Source organism: Ahaetulla prasina, chromosome 2 (genome assembly GCF_028640845.1).
Source record: "Ahaetulla prasina isolate Xishuangbanna chromosome 2, ASM2864084v1, whole genome shotgun sequence".
Lineage (NCBI taxonomy): Eukaryota > Metazoa > Chordata > Lepidosauria > Squamata > Colubridae > Ahaetulla > Ahaetulla prasina.
In genome coordinates this window covers 14,140,783-14,153,733 of record NC_080540.1, presented here as the reverse complement: position 1 = coordinate 14,153,733, position 12,951 = coordinate 14,140,783, and the positions used below count along the sequence as shown (strand labels likewise).

The window sequence follows — 12,951 nt, the reverse complement described above, 5'->3', positions numbered from 1 at the left end:
GCTCTCAAGAGAAAGACTATATCTACCCAAACACCTACATAATACACATATACATATGATAGATAAATACATAAATATATACCTGCACCCATACATACACATACATATGTAAAACAAAAAACAGACATTCTGTGAGCTCCAGAACTAAAATAATTACAATTTTATTCTACTAAACTTTCGTCAGCCATCTGCTGACATAGAGTATTAAACTGCCATTGCAGAGATCTCTGCCTTTATATGCCACTAATCAATTTGGCCATTGCGCGTGTAATAGGCCATTCCAGCCATCTCCCACTTGTAAGTTCCGGAGCTCACAGAATGTCTGTTTCTTGTTTTACAAATATACCTGGAACTCGTATTTTTAGAATAGTGTGTAACATATACGTATACATATACATAATATACTATATACATATACTATATACATATACATATACATACATATATGTATATATATGTATATATACAGGACACACCCCTAGCCAATATACATATATACATACATACAATATACATACATACAGCCAATATACATATATCCTGTATATGTATATATACAGGACACACCCCCAGCCAATCAGAGCACCAAAAAAAACACACCATCCAATCAGAGCACAGCCAAGCTCCCACCCAATCAATTCAAACCCCCACTAGCAGTTAAAAAGGAAGAAACAGCTGCAGTCACACATTGCTCCCAGAAGCACGAAGCTGAAGCCTGAAGATGACGAATGAGACTTCGTCGAAACGTCGCCAAGACACTTCCAATTTTACGCGGGAGAAAACCCGAATAACCAAAGACCTACATACAAACACCCGCGAAAACCTCAGAAAACAAATACATACATATATATATACATATACATATACTTTCATTGCTGTCCATTTTGACTACATAGCGGAAAGAGGAAACTTGAGAGTTCACAAGGTTGATACTATATGGAACAAAACTGTGGCTGAATTATTATTTTTTATTATTATTTGTATTTCTCCTTAGATTTTTAAAGCATTAACAAGTTTCTTTTATATGTACAGTGAGACACCCTCTTTCCTATCACTCTTGTAGTTATTTGCAGATCCACTTTTGATGCCATCTCTGCCTTGTCAAATAAAACGTGTTCCTCATTTGCTGGTTCTTTTGTAACATCTTTTGGGGCACAGTCTAACCATAGAAGCAAACTTTGATACTGACGTTACTACCTTCTGATTCCATTTCTCCACATATCATTTGGTATTTTCAATGTTAGGATAGTTTGTGTCATTTTATATTCTCAGTTAATCAGCTGTGTATTTTTAGGTAATACCTCAAAAGTAATTAACAAGCAATTTCTAAACGTCTCCCAGTGATCAAAACTCAGTTGGAGACCACTGTCTTGTGGTCTCTTTGAAAGTAACAACTGTTTAGAATTCATGTGGGTGATCTCCTGTCCTCTCCTGGTCCAGAAAAGTTCTGAAGAGCTGGTCTACTCACCAGCTTTTTTCATTACAGGTAATCCTCGATTTACAACAGTTCATTTAGTGACCATTCAAAGTTACAACAGCACTGAAAAAAGTGACTCATGACTGTTTTTCACATACAACCTTTGAAGCAGCCCCATGATCATGTGATCAAAATGCAGATGCTTGGCAGTTGGTTATATTTATGACCGTTGCCGTGTCCCAAGGTCATGGGATCCCCCTTTTGCGAACTTCTGACAAGCGAAGTCCATGGGAAAAGACAGTTTCACTTAACAACCGGGTTACTAACTTATCAATTGCAGTGATTCACTTAACAACTGTGTCAAGAAAGGTCACAAAATGGGGCAAAACTCACTTGTCTCACTTAACAACCAAATTTTTCTACTCAATTGTGGTCGTAAGTCGAAGACTACTGTTTTGGTCACCGTCGTTGGCTCTGCTTTTCAGTCTGACAAAAATCCCCATCAGAACTAAGCATATTTAGAAGTCACAAATGAAAAGAAAAAACCAGAAACGCTCACGGTAATGGAACAGTATATATAACAAAGCAAATCTAATACTTTGATTATAGTGCAGAAATGATAACATTTCAGATTTCATAAAAAAATAAGAGGATGAGGAATCAAACGCCAAGTTCTATGGAGGAAAAGCATGATATGGAATATTATTAACCTGACAAAATCTTCAAACAAATTTCCATTGCTTCTTACGTATCCTTGACATTTCCTGTTAACTGCCGGGCACATGTGATCAGATGAATCATTTTGCAAACAGCAGAATATTTCTCGACTCCTACAGACTCACGGTCAAACCTCAACTAGTACTATCATGAGTTGGGAGTTAAAAATATAGGAGATTTGTATATACACCTCCCCCCATATAAAAATACTAGCTCTGGTCTGGTTTTTCAAAAGTAAACTGGGGTGTACATTAAGAGGCCTCTCAGGCAAAAAATTTTATCAAGAGGTTCTCTGCCCGGTTGCTGGGTGGGCGTGGTCACTGTGGGTGTGGCCTAATCAGCCTCCTGCACCATGGTGGGGGGAAAGGGGGGCTTTTTTGCCCTCCCTGGGTTCCGGAGGCCCTCTGGCGGCTGGAAAGGAGCCCATTTCTGGCCTTCCTGAACTTCTGGTAGGCTCGTTTTTCACATTCACCGAGCCTCTGTGCGACTCTGCACTTACCTGCATCCAAGACAGGCTGCATGGGGACTCCTGGGAGGGGTGGGGTGGGAGGGGCCAGCCAGGGGTGGGATTTGGAGGTTCTCCGAACTGCACAGATTCTTAGCTAGAGGTTCTCCCGAACCCCTGTGAACCCCCAGGGAGACCCACCCCTGGTCTCAGGATAATATTATGCCCTCCAAAGTTTTAAGGGTAGCCAGCAGCCTCTCCAAAATAATTATTGATTTATAACTGTTATTAATAGACTTGACTTCCGAACCAGTTGCTTAAAGACCAAAGTTACAATGGACTAAAAAAAAAAGTTACTAATGACCCCTCCTTAAAGTTATGACTGCCGTACTGTCCCTGCAGTCATATGATCACCTTTCAGGTGCTAGGCAACTGGTTCGCATTTACAATAGGCTGTAGAATCCTGAGGTCACGTAATTTCTTTTTGTGTTTTTGTTGTTGTTGTTGTTGTTGCCATTTTTTGGCAAAAAAACATCCATTGGATAAACTGGATTTGGATTTATGACCGTGTAATCTGCATCAAAGCCACAATATCTGATTTAATGACCATTGTAAAAATGACTCTGGTCATGTGGTGATTTGATTTCCAAACGCAACAACTTACAACCAAAATTCCAGGCTCAGTTTGGGTTGTAAGTTGAGGGCTTTCTCTACAGCTATTTTCCCCCCTTGTGCCTTGAAGTCAATCTTGACCCTTGGTAACTACATGGATAAATTCCCAGGCTTAGAAGTGCCTTGCACATTTTTCCATTCCTGAGGCTGAGAGAGATGGACTGGCCCAAGCTGGCTTCATGTCTAAGGGAAGACTAGAAATCAGAGTTCCTTGTGTCTTTTATAGCTAACTGGCTCTCAGCTATATTATAGTTAATTATTTTTTCTTTAATTAACAACTCTCTAGATTTTTATCTTGCATAGACAAATAAAAGTGGCAAACATACTAATATTCTTTCTTCCTCCTATTTCCCCCACAAAATCCGGTCAGGTGAGTATGTGTGGCAGACCAAAGTCACCAGTCATTTTCATGCATAGAACATTCACAGTCTCCTGGTTTCTAGGTCAGTATCTTAACCAATGAACTAAACTGGCTCTTTTAATATTTTAGCCTAGCTTACATCTCGAATTACAATCTTAGACACACATACACACACACACTCAAAGATCAGAGGCAGCCCTCTGCCTTAAAACTGTTATACGTAAACTATAATAAAATCAGGGGTTAACAAAGGAGGGTGATTCATGTAGTTGTAAACAACTACATAAACTTAAACCTAAACTACATAAACTTAAACCTAAACAAATTAACATCTTGGATTAGCACAATGCAGGAATCCCATCTTCTTTTCCTTATCAACTAGGTTGAGATCACGCTCCCTTAGGCCCAGAAGCTGGTTTGGGGACTTTAAGCTAATTCTCTTCTCGTCAGCAAAATAAACATCTGATAACATTATTTTAAATTGTCCTTGAAGAGTACTACACTTAATACACAAAGGAGCCCTACTACTGTGTTTCACCGAAAATAAGACCTTGTCTTATATTTTTTTGAACCCTGAAATAAGGCTTTATTGCCATGCGCTCAAAAGCCCGATTGGGCTTATTATCAGGGGACGTCTTATTTTGGAGGAAACCTATCAGCTGATAAGTCAGACTCCCTCTCAAAGCATCCATGCAAGATCTCCGTGCAAAATCAGTTTTGGGGTGGTGTTATTTTTCCCCTCTATCCATTCAATCATGTCCCGATTCTCAGAGACAAAATCGCTGAAGTTTTCTTGGCACGGTTTTTTTCAGAAGAGATTGCCATTACTTCTTTTCTAGGGGTGAGAGAGAGGGACTGGCCCAAGGTAACCCACTGGCTTCATGACCAAGGCAGACTGGAATTTACAGTCTCCCAGTTTTTAGCCAGTTGCCATAACCACTGCATCAAACTGGTTCTATTTTGGTGTTAGTGGGTGTCCCCCCCCCCCCCGGCTTCTTCTCTCATTAAGAGATTTTAGTGTACAAATACTACACATTACAGTGTCTCATTGATACAATCAGGGCTGAGATCTACCAAATCCCCACTGATATTTTTAAGCCTTGGTGGTTTCTGTTGTTTCCCTAACCCTAACCCTAACCCAACTCGCTGAGGCAAACTCGCCACAGCCAATTCACCATGGCTAACAGGACAACTCGCCACAGGACAATTTACTGTATTTTTCGCAGTATAAGATGCACTTTTCACCCCCAAAAGAGGTGGAAATGTTGGTGCGTCTTCTACACTGAATACAGCCATTTTTTGCCCCCTGAAGCCCCGACCTGCTTGTCCCATTTTTGCGAAAAATGGGCCTGTTTTTGTGAAAAATGGACCCATTTTTGCAAAAAAACAGGGCACACAGAGGTTTGGGAAGGCCTACAGAGTGCTCCTGGGGGCTGGGGAGGGCAAAAATGACGCCATTTTTTGCAAAAAATGGGCCTGTTTTTTGCAAAAATGGGGGCGTTTTGCCTCCCAGCTCAGGAGCACTCTGCAGGCCTCCCAAACCCTCTGCGTGGCCCGTTTTTGCGAAAAACAGGCTGCGCAAAGGGCTTGGGAAACCTGCAGAGTGCTCCTAGGGGCTGGGGAGGGCAAAACCCTTTTTTTTTCTTACTTACCTCTTTGAAATCATGATGCATCTTATACACCAGTGCGTCTTATAGTCCAAAAAATACAGTAATAATTCAATTTAATTATTGAAAATAAAAAAAATAATTTTTGTCATTCACATTTCATTCTGTCCCTCCTTTCGCATCCTTTCTTTAATGATTCTATTCCACCATTTCTTTGATATTAGTGCAACTCTTGTCCCACAGTGAGTTTTCCCATGGTGAGTTGGCCATGGTGAGCTGTCCTATGGGGAATTGGCCACAGCAAATTGGCCGTGAGAAGTTGGCTGTGGCGAGTTAGCCGGAGCGAGTTGGCTGTGGTGAGTTGTCATAGACCCTTTTGGAAGTGGGAGAGCAAAGTTATTTCAAACAAGGCTCTCCTTAATTTCAAAACTGTGATAGCAGGAAGCACATTCTGGTTTCATCACAGACAAACCAAGACTTGACAAAGAGACTGTGCAAAATATCCCGGTCTATTTTTTCTGCCCACGCAAGAATGGGAAACATGCAGGTTAGTGCAGCTGTCAGGGACAAAAAGTACAGAGATCAGAGCACAGGGCAAGAAGAAGAAGCTTAGCAAAGAGTGAAAAATGTGAAATTACAAACCCAAGAGGAGTTGCTAGGCTCAGCACAGAAAACAACGTAAAAGGTTTTGCAAGAGAAACTGCATATACACCTAGCTTTGGTTAAGTCAAAAAGGGATCTGTCACACAGACATTATGTATAAGTAGTCCTCGACATACGATCACAATTGAGCCTCAAATTTCTGTTGCTAACTGAGACAGACATTGAATTTTGGCCCATTTTACGAACTTTCTGGCCATAGTTGTTAAGTGAATCAGTACAATTGTTAAATTAGTAACAGGGTTATTCAGAGGATAATTAGAACTGCAGAAAAAATAATTGCTACCAACTTGCCTTCCATTGAGGACCTGTATACTGCACAAATCAAGAAGAGGGCCGTGAAAATATTTGCAGATCCCTCGCATCCTGGACATAAACTGTTTCAACTCCTACCCTCAAAACGACGCTATAGAGCACTGCACACCAGAACAACTAGACACAAGAACAGTTTTTTCCCGAAGGCCATCACTCTGCTAAACAAATAATTCCCTCAACACTGTCAGACTATTTACTGAATCTGCACTACTATTAATCGTTTCATAGTTCCCATCACCAATCTCTTTCCACTTATGACTGTATGACTATAACTTGTTGCTGGCAATCCTTATGATTTATATTGCTATATTGATCATCAATTGTGTTGTAAATGTTGTACCTTGATGAACGTATCTTTTCTTTTATGTACACTGAGAGCATATGCACCAAAACAAATTCCTTGTGTGTCCAATCACACTTGGCCAATAAAATTCTATTCTATTCTATTCTATTCTATTCTATTCTATTCTATTCTATTCTATTCTATTCTATTCTATTCTATTCTATTCTAAGTGAATCTGGCTTCCCCATTGACTTCGCTTGTTGGAAGGCAGCAAAGGGTGCTAACATGACCCCCGGGACACTTCAACTGTCATAAATATGAGTCAGTTGCCAAGTGTCTGAATTTTTGACCACGTGACAATGGGGGATGCTAAAGTGGTCGTGTGAGAAATTGTCATAAGTCACATAAGTTTCAGTGCCGTTGAAACTTGTAATGTAATGCCGTTGTAATGGTCACTAAACGAACTGTTGTAAGTCGAGGATTACCTGTATACAAGTAATCTTGCTAATTACAGATAGTCTTTGACTTAACTGAGCCTCAACTCACAACCATAATTGAGAACGTGAATGCGGGACACTGCAAACACTTATACATTCAAGACGGTTACTGAGCACTCAAATTTCGGTCACGTGACCGCAGGGAGGGGGGCAACTGGCTGTCCTAGAATTGCAGAACCAGGTTGTAAGTACCGTAGTTTTTGGGGGGACGACCATTGTAACTTTGAATGGTTGCTAAATGGTTGTAAGTTGAGAACTGCCTGTGTAATTATCACGGAATTGTGCAGTCTGAGAAAGTTAATAAACAGTTAAATTTCCTAGAATAGCCATGCTGAGCAGTGGTGGGTTTCAAAATTTTTTACTACCGTTTCTGTGGGTGAGGCTCTGTGGTGTGGCATGGCAGGGAAAGGATACTGTAAAATTTCCATTCCCTCCCCAATCCAGGGGAAGGTTACTGCAAAATCTCCATTTCCTCCTTATCAGTTGTGACTTGGGAGGCAGAGAATAGATGAGGATGGGGCCAGTCAGAATTTTTACTACTGCTGAAATCCACCTCTGATCCACCTCTGATGCTGAGCCTGGTGTCGTCTAGATATGTTGGGAATGTAATGCTCATTATTTATTGAATTGATTTGCTGATGAAACTTTGCTTTACAAACCTTAACCCTAACTATTCAGAGCACTACGGTCCCACACAGGGCTCAGAAACTGCCAGTTTAAGAACTTCCTAAAACTGTCCTACTACACGTAAACCCTAATTATGCCCAATCAGAGTAGGATAGCTCAATAGACAAACAGAAGCAAACAAGATCTCCCTCAGCTACCAGCAGCAAAATTTGAACTCATTCTATTTACTAATCCTATCATTTACAGTAGCCCCAGGAGAGTTGTCTCAAGTCATACATATACATATACATATACATATACATATACATATACATATATTTTTATTTATTTATTTTATTTGCATTTATATCCCGCCCTTCTCCAAAGACTCAGGGCGGCTTACACTATGTCAGGCAATAGTCTTCATCCATTTTGTATACTATATACAAAGTCAACTTATTGCCCCCCAACAATCTGGGTACATATACATATACATATACATATCAAAAAGAATCTGGTAGCACATTTTCCTTCAATGCAATTTATCTCATATGTAACTAACTTCAGTTCCCTTTATTTAACAGATTTATATCACTAACCCTTTCAAAATGTGACTTGGGGCAGCCAGCACCACTTAAAACAATAAAAACAATATTGTTGATTTTGGAGATCCAGTCTGGTAGAACAGAATAGAATAGAATATTTTTTATTGGCCAAGTGTGATTGGACACACGAGGAATTTGTCCTTGGTGCATACGCTCTCAATGTACGTACAACACTTGATGATAGTCATCGGGTACAAATAAGCAATCAAATCATATTACGAAACAATCAGTATCAATATAAATCGTAAGGATACAAGCAACGAAGTTACAGCCATGCAGTCATAAGTGGGAGGAGATGGGTGATAGGAACGATGAGAAGACTAATAGTAATAGTAATGCAGCCTTAGTGAATAGTTTGACAGTTTTGAGGGATCAACTTGTTTTCCAAAGAAAAGAAAAGAAAAGATCAACTTGTTTTCCAAAGCACCTGAGGATAGAACAAGAAGCACTGGATGGAAACTGAACCAAGGAAAGAAGCAACCTAAAACTAAAACTAAGGAGACATGTCCTGACAGTTAGGACAAACAACCATTGGAACTGGTTTCCTTCCAGAAGCTGTGGGTGCCTCATCACCGGTGGCTTTTAAGAAGAGACCGGACATCCCTTTATCTGCAGTGGGATAGGATCTTCTGCTTGAGCAAGGGGTCGGACTAAAAGACCTCCAAGGGTCCCTTTCCAACCCCGAGGTGAGGTGCCTTGTGTTGGAAGTTAGTTGCTCCTTCGCCGGCTGGGATGTGAAGCGGTCCATCCCGCGGGCGCGCATGTGAACCACCAACAATCCGGAGCAACGAAGCAAGCCGGCTAAACTTCCAACCAGCCTTTGCTATTGTGAGTCATCCGAGTCATGGAAGTCCCTTACCCGGGCAACCTCCAGTCTCCTCCGGTCTTTTTGCAGCTTAGCCAAGGATTCTCGGCTTCCTTTGGAGGAGCAACCCCTCTGCCCCGGCCAGCTCCCCACTCCACCCCACCCCGTCCCGCACGCTTCGCCTAGCCCAAAGGGGGACGATCCCAGCGGCCAAAGCTGGCACCTTTCCGCCCCACCGGTCGAGCGACGCCGCGCCGGCGTTACCTGGTCCGGAGTGGCCATCCCGGAGACCTGCCACCACCACAGCGCCAGGCACAGGAGCCCCCAAACCAAGGGGCTCCTCCAGGCAGAGCCCGAGCCGTCCCGGGGAGGCGATCCCGGCGCGAAGCCGCAGCCAGCCTTCATCGCCTCTCTCTCTCTCTTTCTGTGTGTATGTGTGTATTGGGCGGAAGTGACGACCAGGCCGATGGAAGGAGGAGGCGGCTGTTGTTATTCCTGCTGCTAGTTTTCCTTTTCCCCTGTCCTTGAAAATCTTGTCTGAGTGGGTGGGCGAAACCCTGGCCCTTTTCTCTTTTCTTTTTAGACCTTTATTGATGAGTTTCTGTGATGGAATGTATTGTTTCATCATAGAAAACAAAATATAAAACAGTAAAACAAACAGATGAACAGAGTGGGAAGGGACATTGTAGGTCATCTAGTCCAACCCCTCCCCCTCCCCACAAACAGGAGACCCTACTACACCATTTCTGACAGATGGCAGTCCAAATGTCGTAGTCTTCTTTTTTTTCTGGTATAGTTCTCTCTCTCTTTTATATGTATATATATATATATTAGCACCTGGTCTGCCCCAATGTGGGAGGGAGCATACTGCTTCCCTTTTCGCCTTTCAGCTCCAGTCCAGGAGCCCTCAAGAAGTCGCATTCACGACAAACAATTTTATACCAAATAAAATAAATAAATATCCGAGTAAGGGTATGGCTAGCTGATGAAAGATAAAAAGCTTGAAATAGATCTATCCTAGTCTCCCTTTATTTCTTTATCAGCAATATATATGTATGTATGTGTGTGCGTAATAGATATTTATTTATTTATTTATTTATTTATTTATTTATTTTATTTATTTATTTTATTTATTTATTTATTTATTTTATTTATTAAATTTTTATACCGCCCTTCTCCCGAAGGACTCAGGGCGGTGTACAGCCAAAAATAAAACACAAGATATATACAATTAAAAACAACAGTTAAAACATAGCAGATTATAAAAGGCTGATAATTAAAATTAAAATTTTAAATTTTAAAATATTAACAAAACCCCCAAATTAAAATTCAACACTATTATGCCAGTCCCGCTTGAATGAATAGATGTGTTTTGAGCTCACGACGGAAGGTCCGAAGATCAGGCACTTGACGTAGGCCAGGGGGAAGTTCGTTCCAGAGCGTCGCTGCCCCCACAGAGAAGGCCCTACTCCTGGGGGCCGCCAGCCGACACTGTTTGGCGGACGGCACCCTGAGGAGACCCTCTCTGTGAGAGCGTACGGGTCGGTGGGAGGCAAAGGGTAACAGCAGGCGGTCTCGTAAGTACCCGGGTCCTAAGCCATGGAGCGCTTTAAAGGTGGTAACCAAAATCTTGAAGCGCACCCGAAAAACCACAGGAAGCCAGTGCAGACTACGGAGCAGTGGTGTTACATGGGAGCCACGAACGGCTCCCGTTACTACTCGCGCAGCCTCATTCTGGACTAAATGTAGCCTCCGGGTGCACCTCAAGGGCAGCCCCATGTAGAGAGCATTGCAGTAATCCAACCTAGACATAACCATAGATATATCGTAGATATAGATATAGATATAATAGATATAGATATAGATATAATCTATCTATCTATCTATCTATCTATCTATCTATCTATCTATCTATCTAAAGTATTGAATACATGAACAGTGTGGCATCTGGGTATCCTTAGTTTTGATACCAAATAATAGTAATGCTATTGACAATTTTAGTAATCTTAGTTACATTAACCATCCTCTCATCATTACAATAACATTATACATAATACACTCATCTTTCAATTTCTGATCTTTTCTTTTATATACTGAATTTTAGAATATTATATGGAAATATGCATAATAATATTTTCCCCCTTTTTAATTTCTACCTCTATTCTAAATCTTAATAACACAAATCTTATATTAGAAGATATTCTAATTCTATCCATCATCTCTTGCCCATTGTAATATTTCGATTCTTGTTGATTTTTGAAATATTTCCCATAGTCGTCCCTTGGGATTTTGTATAAAATACATTAATCAAATACTTATCATTATAGTAACATTATAAATATTACAATTAAAGTTGTTAGCATTGTAGTATCTGCTCCATCATGTATATAATCCATAATTTTCTTATTCAGCATTTTAATACACATTACTAATAACCATAATAAAACTATTTATTTTAATAACATAATAATAATAATAATAAATCTTTCAACTTCTGATCTATTCATCTGCATACTGATTTTAAAATATTATATAAGAATATAAGTACCAATATTTGCCTTCTTTCTAATTACTACCTCTAAGTCTTATTAGTATAAATCTTATATTGATAAATATTCTATTTTTATCCCTCATCTCTTACTCGCTTTAGTATTTCAATTCTTATTGATTTTTTTGGCATGCTTTCCATACTCTTCCCTTGGTATTTTATATCTCCATGCATCATTCATATTTAATGTAAATATTTCCTGTATCTCTACCTCTATGTCTCGCTGCCAGACTTTCACTACATCTATCAGTGTCTCTACCCCCGCTTCTTTTAGTTTATCCAATCTTTTAGTTTATCAAATTCTATTTTTTGGTCTCTTAATGTGTAATCTGCTTTGTCTATTTCATCCATTGTAATTATCTCTGCCTTCTCCTTGTCTTTTTGATTCATTTGTTGTTCTATCAGCTCTATCTCCTCTGTTTTTTCTATTTTCTCTTCTATTTGCAGGGTTACTTGTTCATTTTCCATTGTTATTTGCTGAGCTTTTTCTGGTCTCACAACTATATCATGTATCGATTGCTTTATCTCCCTGTGGTTCTTTGTTATGCTTTCATGAATACTTTGAAACATTTATTTATTTATTTATTTATTTATTTATTTATTTATTTATTTATTTATTTAGTCACACAGTATATATAAGCATAAGCATGAAATAATTATACAATATATAAGCATATATATGAGTATGAGTATGTAATAACTATATTAATTGGATATAACGAAGGAAAACAATAGGACAGGAACAGTAGGCACGTTTGTGCTCTTATGCACGCCCCTTACAGACCTCTTAGGAATGGGGTGAGGTCAACAGTAGAGTGTTTTTGGTTAAAGCTTTGGGGATTTTGAGAAGAGACCACAGAGCCAGGTAGTGTGTTCCAAGTATTAATAACTCTGTTACAGAAGTCATATCTTCTGCAATCAAGATTGGAGCGGTTAACATTAAACTTAAATCTGTTGTGTGCTCGTGTATTGTTGCAATTGAAGCTGAAGTAGTCTTCGACAGGAAGGACATTGTAATAGATGATTCTATGAGTTAAACTCAGGTCATGTCAAAGGCGGCGTAGTTCTAAATTTTCTAAACCCAGGATTTCAAGTTTGGTGGCATAAGGTATTTTGTTGTATTTGGAGTGGAGTGGAGTACTCTTCTTGTAAAATATTTCTGGACACGTTCAATTGTATTGATGTCAGAAATGTGGTATGGGTTCCAAACAGTCGAGCTGTATTCAAGAATTGGTCTAGCAAATGTTTTATATGCTCTGGTTAGTAGTGTAGTGTTTTTGGAGAAGAAGCTACGCAAGATTAAGTTTACAACTTTTAAGGCCTTTTTTGTGATGTAGTTACAGTGGGCTTTGGCACTTAGATCATTTGATATGAAAACTCCAAGATCTTTAACCGGGTGGGGGTCATCAGTAA

At 39.9% G+C, this 12,951-nt stretch overlaps 1 protein-coding gene across 1 annotated transcript in view; it reads right to left on the bottom strand.

Moving 5' to 3' along the window:
• Positions 1-9,426, bottom strand: part of NEU1 (neuraminidase 1) — a 31,467-nt gene extending 22,041 nt beyond the window's left edge. Inside the window, exon 1 of the mRNA XM_058171393.1 lies at positions 9,255-9,426. Coding sequence (XP_058027376.1) covers positions 9,255-9,395 — 141 coding nt within the window. The 5' untranslated portion in view covers positions 9,396-9,426. The remainder of the gene's footprint in view (positions 1-9,254) is intronic.
• Between the last annotated feature and the right edge of the window lie 3,525 nt (positions 9,427-12,951).